Below are 8788 nucleotides of genomic sequence, written 5' to 3'. Positions count from 1 at the left end.
ACAGCCCTCAAACTGCAAAGCTGAGGGTCAGTTCTGAGCAAGGGTACCGGGGAAGGCACAGTGCCCCTGGGAAGGCTGCTGGGGGCCATGGCCTCCTGTCACCTCTACCTGGCTTCTCCAAGGCCCTGCCCTTCTGCGGTGCCCGCAGAAAGGTGTGTTGGAGGGAAGGAGGTGGGAGATGAAGTGGTTTCACTCCCCTGACCCAGTGGGACCAAAGGAGTAAAACAAACCAGCTTTAATACCAATATAGTTCTCTCTTAAATACTGTGTTTCCCAGGACAAACGCAGGGGCAGGCTCTTGGCAGAAAGAGTAGAAAGGAAATGTGGAACAAAATGGAATGAATGGCCCAGGCCCAGGGCCCCTGCCTTGGGCACTAGGGACTTGGCTGCCTCGGGGAAGGGGGAGTGACAGCAGCTCCCCCAGTCCAGTTATTGCAGAGGAGTGGGAGGCTCCCCTCCCTCCCCAGGCCTGAAACATTTCTCAGGATTACTTCTGCCCTTCAGCCCCAGCAGGGCCGGGGCCTGGGCTCCTCTGGTCTGGGATGGGCCCCTTTGCCCAAAAGGGCCTGCAGCTAAGGCATGGGGTGGGGTGGGGAGCCCCTGGCCAGGCCCGCCGCTCTCAGTAGGTGCTCTGGTGGCCCGTGAGGATGTAGAGGTTGCTGTGCGCCTGTGGGTTGTCAGTGGGGATGCTCTCCAGGATGATGTCTCTGGAGGAGAGAGGAGTAGGGGGCAGGGCGGGAGACACTTGGCACATCAGCCCCTTCTCTGGCCTCAGGGGCATCTGAAGGGGAGGCTGGGGTACCACTGCCTACCTGTGGGCCCCAAGCACTCGGAATATCCTTGTTTCATCTGTGATCTCCTGGGTCACCTGAGAAGATGGGTGGGAAGCACTGAGGCCACTCCAGTAGGTCCTCTGCAAAGAGGTAGGGACCACGAGGCAGGGGACAGCCAGGTCCCTGGGCCCCACTCACCTCATTGGTATCCAGGCTGCGGCCTTGCATCCCATGGCTCCAAAAGGCCAGCACGCTGTCCTGCAGGCACACTACGGGGGCCGGGCCACCATCAGCCCTGCACCCGGCCTGGAGCCCCCTCAGCCATGCCTGAGCCTGGGTCTGGGCCACCGGGGTCCTCACTGACCTCAGGTGACCAGCATGGCTCAGGAGAGGTGCTGGGGAATCTGCCTCCTCCTCCTACCGCCAGCCCCAAGTCCCTAAGCCACAATGTGTTCCAGGCCAGGGAAAAGCCTGCACCCCACCTCTGGCTCACTCACCCACAGTCTCAATGGGGAAGTCAAAGGTCAGCTCAGGCGCCAGTGTGGCCGTGGGCTCACCCTGCATGTTCACAATCCTCACGCAGCCTGCACAGGGAGGGGGCTGGTGGGTGGGGACAGGGAGGCTCCCTTCTGGGAAGGCAGACCCACGTGGTCCCCTCACCCCATACTCCCCTGCCCTAAGCCCTGCCTCCCAGGGTACTCACGTTCAAAGCTGACTAGGACTGTGTCCCTGTCCACCTGGATCACCTGCTGAGCCGAGCCTGGGATTCCCTCTGCAGGTACAGAAGAGAAACCGCCTGGCTGAGCCACCAGTCCCCCCAACCCCAAGGGGACACAGGAGCCCGGCTACAGAGAGCCCTTAGCCATGAGGGCACATCAGCCTCCCAACAGCCCTGTGGGGCTGGGAAACCTCATCTCCCTCCGGGGCTGGGAACTGAGGCTCTGAGAGGATGAGTGACCCATCCTGGGGCTCATGGGGAGTGGGGGAGGAGTCACGGGGAGCCACGGGAGGGCTCCAGATTTAGGGGGAGCAGGCCTCATGACCCAGTCACTGTGACCTAGTACACGTCACTTTACCTCTTGGAGCCTCCGTTTCCTCATAACACAGGCAAGACGGCACTGCCTTGAGAGGCTATCATGAGGATCAAGAATAAAATCCTGGGCTGGGCACAGTGGCTCACACCTGTAATCCCAGCACTGTGGGAGGCTGAAGCCACAGATCACCTGAGATCAGGCGTTTGAGACCAGCCTGGCCAACATGGTGCAACCCCGTTTCTAATAATACAAAAAGTAGCCGGGCGTGGTGGCACATGCTTGTAATCCCAGCTCCTCAGGAGGCTGAGGCAAGAGGATCGCTTGAACCCAGGAGGCAGAGGTTGCCGTGAGCCAACATCGTGCCATTGCACTCTAGCCTGGGTGACAGAGCAAGACTCTGTCTCAAAAATAAAAAAAATAGGCCAGGCACGGTGGCTCAAGCCTATAATCCCAGCACTTTGGGAGGCTGAGGTGGGAAGATCGATTGCTTGAGTTCAAGACCACCCTGGGCAAGTTGACGAGATCCGGTTTCTACAAAAATAAAAAAAATAGGCCAGGCACGGTGGCTCACGCCTGTAATCCCAGCACTTTGGGAGGCCGAGGCAGGCAGATCATGAGGTCCGGAGATCAAGACCATCCTGGCTAACACGGTGAAACCCCGTCTCTACTAGAAAATGCAAAAAACTAGCTGGGCGAGGTGGCGGGCGCCTGTAGTCCCAGCTACTCGGGAGGCTGAGGCAGGAGAATGGCGTAAACCCAGGAGGTGGAGGTTGCAGTGAGCTGAGATCCGGCCACTGCACTCCAGCCTGGGCGACAGAGCGAGACTCCATCTCAAAAATAAATAAATAAATAAATAAATAAATAGATAGATAGATAGATAGATAGATAGAAAGAAAGAATAAAATCCTGTGTGTGAGACCCCTGGCTCAGGGCCTGGCACCAGGTGCCTTAACCACGTGCGCCCTCCCTTCTCCCTTACCCATCATTGCTCACTATCACCCCGAGCTGCCACAACACCTGGAGTCCTGCTTCCTGGCTCAGAATGGGGCCTCTAGGCCCTGCCTTGCCAGATCTGCCCCTTCCCTGCAGCCTGGAGCAGTGTTGACTGTTTTTTGTTTTTGTTTTTGTTTTTTGAGATAGGGTCTTACTCTGTCACCCAGGCTGGAGTACAGTGGCGTGAACATGGCTCACAGCCACCATTGCCTCCCAGGCTCAAGTGATCCTCCCACCTCAGCCCAAGTAGCTGGGGCCACAGGCGTGCACCAACATGCCAAAGCTAATTTTTTTTGTAGAGTCAGGGTCTCAGCCTTGTCCAGGCTGGTCTCAAACTCACGAGCTCAAGGCCCCCCGCCGCCTTGGCCTCCCAAAATGCTGGGATTACAGGCGTGAGCCACCATGCCCGGCCTGGCCAGGATTTTCTTAGCTGCCAAGCCCTTTGGTCTAATGAACCCTTTTATGGAAGCCCAGGTGAGGCTCACTGAAGGAAGGCTGTGGGCCCCAGACCCCATATGGCAGCCCTCAAGGTCTCTGTGGAGCCACCGGCTGTGGGGAGCCTAGTTTGGGAGCCTCAGCCCTCCCTCACTGCCTCCCTCCCTCGGTCTCTCATGCACACACACCCACCCCCAGCAGCCTGGCCCTTCTGCTCACCAGGTGGGATGAGGATGTCAGGCGTCAGGCCAGCCTCCAGGGGCAGGACATGGAACAGAACGCGGCAGCCAGGCCCCTCAGGCCCCTCGGCCCCCACACACACCTGCGGCAACTCCTTCCCATCCAGCACCAGTGGCTCCAGCATCCCAGCTGGGCTGGGCAGGGGGCTGGAGAAGTTCTAGGGGGCAGCAGGGATGCTCAGGTCTCCATTTCTCCCCCCAGAGCTCTGAGGGTGCCCTGGGCCTCCCCCCACCGCCCCTCACCTTCAGCAGCAGGAACTTCTGCAGCGGCTCGTACCACTGCAGCAGGAGCAAGCTGGTGGGCAGGGCGGCCAGCAGGAAGGTGGCACCCGTGTAGGGGTTCCGCACTGGCAGGGGAGCAGGCAGTGGGCACCGGGCTAGGCCTGCACTGCCCCTCACCAGGCCCCGCCCCACCCCACTCAGCCCACTTCTTACCCACACGACACTGCAAGCAGCCTTTGGTGTCAGGAATCTTGGTGGACAGAGCAAAGCGCCTGTAGGGGTGACAACCAGGGCCTGTGTCCGAGATGCCATCCATGGGCAAGGCCCCTGCAGAGCGCAGTGAGACAGGCACTATCATCTTCCCTCTTTACAAGTAAGACTGAGACTCAGAGACACAAAGTAACCTGTCCCAAGAATAGCTGGGAAGGGTGGAGGACCTGAAGCCAGTCTTCCGGGCCTGCAGCCAGGATGGAGTGTCTCCATCCAGGCCAGGGCTTTGGGTCTCAGAACTGCTTCTAGCTCCATGTGACTTCGGGCAAGCCACTTAACCTCTCCATGCCTCAGTTTCGTCATCTGTAGATTGTAGAAAATGGCGGGGCCCACCCTAGAGGGTCACAGTGAAGGCTTCATGAGTTAATACAGGGGAGGTGCTCTCGGCAGTGCTGGGAATCGTGTGTGCTCACAGAGGGCCAGCTCCTGTCATCACATATTAGGACTTTCCACCTATTTTGAGTCACTGAAAATCCTTGTCAGGTAAAGGCAGGGTATACATAAAGAAATGCCAGGTGCAGTGGCTCACGCCTGTAATCCCAGCACTTCAGGAGGGCGAGGTGGGCAGATCACCTGAGGTCAGGAGTTAGAGACCAGCCTGACCAACAGGGAGAAAGCCTGTCTCTACTAAAAATACAAAATTAGCCAGGCGTGGTGGCGCATGCCTGTAATCCCAGCTACTTGGGAGGCTAAAGTAGGAGAATCACTTGAACCTAGGAGGCGGAGGTTGCAGTGAGCCGAGATCGTGCCATTGGACTCCAGCCCAGGCAACAAGAGCGAAACTCTGTCTCAAAAAAAAAAAAAAAAGAAAAACAAATGAAGAAATGAGAGCATGCAGGGGCTGGGGAGCATGCAGGCTCCAGCCCCACCAGGTTACACAGAGCGCCCACGGCCCATTTCACAGATGGGAAAACAGGCCCGGTGCAGTGAATAAACTTCAAAAGGCAAATGGCCTGCCCTCTGCTTCTCCAGCTGAGGCAACAGCCCTGTGGGGCCAGGGGGTGGCTCGCTTTGCTATCAGGGGAGAAGTAGTGAGGGACAATCATCAGAGGGGCCCTTGCCTTGGCCACTGGGTGTCCCCTAATCCTCCAGGGGACCCTCTGAGCCTGTTTCTTCCTCTGGGGAATGGGGCTTCCTGTCAACAGCCCTGCCACCTCCACCCAGCGGCCTGGGTCCTGTTTGTACCCTCTGCCAGGACATGGAGGAAACTAATATCTGTCTCTCCCTGTCCCTGGTCCTCGTCCCTCCCTCTCCCCACATTCCTCCCACTCTCCTTCCCATCTGGTCTTTGGATGGGACAAAGGCATATATTTTGTATTTGTTTTTTCTCCAAACAACTCCAGTTCTCTGTTCTTTGCATTCAGAATGCTCACTGTGCCTCTGCCATTTCCTGAACACAGGCTCAAAGCTGCCTGTGACCTGTTGGGACTCTGATGGGCCTCTATCCTGTAGGTCCTGGGCCAAAGCAGAGGCTCACTTGGGGACTGAGCTCAGGAAGCCCCAAGGCCACAGGGCTCCAGATGTGGTCCTGGAGTGAGCATGTTGCAGGAAGGGCCCTCCCGAGCTCCCCAGCTGTTGCAGCCACTGGCCTGGCCTCCCCTACCCTCTGCACCACCCACCTGGTCATGACAATGTCGGGGCCCATACCCCAGGGCCCCTCCCTTCAGAGCCCAGCCCCACCCCGCCATGGCTACACAGGTCCCACTTGCACATCTAATAGGCATCTTCATGAAACAAAATTGAATTCAGTTCCCCCTGAAACTGCCCCACCTTCAACTGATGACAGCTCTATCCTTCCTGATACCCAGGCCAAAAACCTTGGAACCACCCTTGACTCCTCTTTCTCTTTCATCAGGAAATCCTACTAGCTCAACTTTCAAAAGAGAATCAGAATCTGACTGTTTTTCTCTTCTGTTTTTCTTTTTTTGAGATGGAGTCTTGGTCTGTTGCCCAGGCTGGAGTGCAGTGACACAATCTTGGCTCACTGCAACCTCCATCTCCTGGGTTCAAGCGGTTCTCCTGTCTTAGCCTCCCGAGTAGCTGGGATTATAGGCACCCGCCACCACGCCTGGCTAATTTTTGTATTTTTAGTAAAGATGGGGTTTCACTATGTTGGTCAGGCTGGTCTTGAACTCCTGACCTCAGATGATCCACCCACCTCAGTCTCCCAAAGTGCTGGGATTACAGGCGTGAGCCACCATGCCCGGACTCTCTTTTCTTTTTTTCCCCTGAGATAGGATCTAGCTCCATCACCCAGGCTGGAGGGCAATGGTGCAATCTTGGCTCACTGCAACCTCTGCCTCCCAGGCTCAAGGGATCCTCCCACCTCAGCCTTCTGAGTAGCTGGGACCACAGGCAGGCACCACACACGACTAATTTTTGTATTGTTTGTAAAGACTGGGGGGTTCCCTATGTTGCCAGGCTGGTCTCAAACTCCTGGGCTCAAGTGATCTGCTTGCTTTGGCCTCCCAAAGTGCTGGGATTACAGGCATGAACCACCATGCCTGGCCTCTAATCAATTTTTCACCCCCATCACTGCTACCCTGGCACAAGCTACCACCACCTCCTGCAGCCTCCTGACGGGACTCCAGCTTCCACCCTCACCCCCTTCGCTCTGTTCTCAACACAGCAGTTTGAGTGAGCTCCTGAAGATGATCTCAACCCATGTCACTCCTCCATAGTGGCCCCCGGGCTGCTCTGAGTCAAGCCAAAGGCTGCACTGTGGCCACGGGGCCCTCCCTGATCATCTCCCTCTCCCTCATTCTGGCCACAATGACTTCCTTGTTGTTCCTCAAAACAGGCCAGGCCCACTCCTGCCACCAGACCTTTGCCCTGGCCATCCCCTCGGTCTAGGATACCCTTCCGCAGGTATCCACAGCGCTTGTGCCATCACCTCCTCTAAGTCTTTGCTCAACCAACACTTTTTCAGCAAGGCTTTTCCTGATGCCCCTGTTGAAGACCGTAGTCTGCGGTGAAAATGAAGACAGCAAGAGGAAAACAGAGCCAGGAAACGCAGATGGGAGCCTGTGGTGCCACCGAAGCCTGGACACGGCTGAGCCTGAAGCAAACCCTGATCCTGGATTTTCAGTTCCATGAGTTGTTAAATTCTCTTTTGTGCTTAAGCTAGTGACTTGCATCACCTACAAGAGAAAGAATCCCAGCCGGGCACGGTAGCTCAACCCTGTAATCCCAGCACTTTGGGAGGCCGAGGCGGGCAGATCACTTGAGGTCAGGAGTTTGAGACCAGCCTGGCCAACATGGTGAAACCCCGTCTCTACTAAAAATACAGAAATTAGTTGGGTGTGGTGGTGGGCGCCTGTAATCTCAGCACTTCATGGGGCTGAAGCAGGAGAATTGCTTGAACCTGGGAGGCGGAGGTTGCAGTGAGCCGAGAATGTGCCACCGCACTCCGGTTTGGGTGACAGAGTGCGACTCTGTCTCAAAAAAGAGAGAGAGAAAGAATCCTGATCGACATACAGAGGGATCCCTTTAAAATTCTAGGCCAGCATCTAAGGCAGAAAGGCAGGGCTCTGCCACCAGCATGGTGCAGCTTCCTCCTGGGCTGCTTTGTTTCCTCCCTCAGGTGGACTTTTTTTTTTTTGAGAAGAGAGTCTTGCTCTGTCGCCCAGGCTGGAGTGCAATGGTGCGATCTCGGCTCACTGCAACCTCTGCCTCCCAGGTTCAAGCGATTCTCCTGCCTCAGCCTTCCAAGTAGCTGGGATTACAGACGCCCGCCATCATGCCCGGCTAATTATGGTATTTTTAGTAGGGATGGGGTTTCACCATGTTGACCAGGCTGGTCTCGAACTCCTGACTCAGTTGATCCACCCGCCTTGGCTTCCCAAAGTGCTGGAATTACAGGCGTAAGCCACTGTGCCTGGCCCCCAGGCAAACCCTTATACCTCCCCAGCTCACCAGGCTGCTCCACCCCAACACATACTAACACATACTTGCTCTTCCCCTGCCTGGAATGTCATTCCCTACCTCATCTGCCTAGAAACCCTGACACACTTTCAAACCTCCCAAGCTTGCCCTGTCTCTGAGGTCTCTCCACCCCTCCCAGCTCTCCCTCTAACTGGACCTCAGTACCAGGTGCTAACCATCCACATTTCTCTTTTTCTTTCTTTTTTTTTTTTTGAGACAAGGTCTTGCTCTGTTGCCCAGGCTTCAGTGCAGTGGTACGATCGCCATCACAGTTCATTTCAACTTCAACCTCAACCTCCTGGGCTCAAGCAATCCTCCCGCCTCAGCCTCCTGAATGGCTGGGACCACCAGCACACAACGCCATGCCCAGGCCACCACACTCAGCTAATTTTTTTCTTTTCTTTTTTTTTTTTTTTGAGACAGAGTCTCATGCTGTCACCCTGGCTGGAGTGCAGTGGTGCCATCTCCACTCACTGCAACCTCTGCCTCTAGGGTTCAAGCGATTCTCCTGCCTCAGCCTCCCGAGTAGCTGGGACTACAGGCACACACCACTACGCCCAGCTAATTTTTGTATTTTCAGTAGAGACAGGGTTTCACCATATTGGCCAGGCTGGTCTCGAACTCCTGACCTCATGATCCGCCCACCTCGGCCTCCCAAAGTGCCAGGATTATAGGCGTGAACCACTGCGCCCAGCCCCATTTTTTGATTTTTTCTTTTCTTTTGTGAGACAAAGTCTCACTGTCGGCCAGGCTGGAGTGCAGTGGCGTGATCTCGCCTCACTGCAACCTCTGCCTCTCGGGTTCAAGTGATTCTCTTGCCTCAGCCTCCGGAGTAGCTGGGACTACAGGCACGTGCCACCACGTCCTGCTAATTTTTTTTGTATTTTTTTTTTTTTTT

The 8788-nt window shown here is 56.1% G+C and overlaps 1 protein-coding gene across 1 annotated transcript in view; it reads right to left on the bottom strand.

The window, feature by feature from the left end:
* Positions 1–220: 220 nt before the first annotated feature.
* MAP4K2 (mitogen-activated protein kinase kinase kinase kinase 2) overlaps positions 221–8788 on the bottom strand; it is a 17218-nt gene continuing 8650 nt past the window's right edge. Inside the window, exons 25-33 of the mRNA XM_011942774.1 lie at positions 3910–3968; positions 3718–3821; positions 3455–3632; positions 1477–1545; positions 1271–1357; positions 972–1042; positions 813–868; positions 615–707; positions 221–455 (exon numbers count right to left, since the gene is read on the bottom strand). Of these exons, the coding sequence (XP_011798164.1) occupies positions 620–707; positions 813–868; positions 972–1042; positions 1271–1357; positions 1477–1545; positions 3455–3632; positions 3718–3821; positions 3910–3968 (712 nt within the window). The 3' untranslated portion in view covers positions 221–455; positions 615–619. The remainder of the gene's footprint in view (positions 456–614; positions 708–812; positions 869–971; positions 1043–1270; positions 1358–1476; positions 1546–3454; positions 3633–3717; positions 3822–3909; positions 3969–8788) is intronic.

The sequence above is a fragment of the Colobus angolensis genome, unplaced genomic scaffold (genome assembly GCF_000951035.1).
Source record: "Colobus angolensis palliatus isolate OR3802 unplaced genomic scaffold, Cang.pa_1.0 Scaffold21, whole genome shotgun sequence".
Lineage (NCBI taxonomy): Eukaryota > Metazoa > Chordata > Mammalia > Primates > Cercopithecidae > Colobus > Colobus angolensis.
This window is presented reverse-complemented; position numbering and strand designations above follow the sequence as displayed.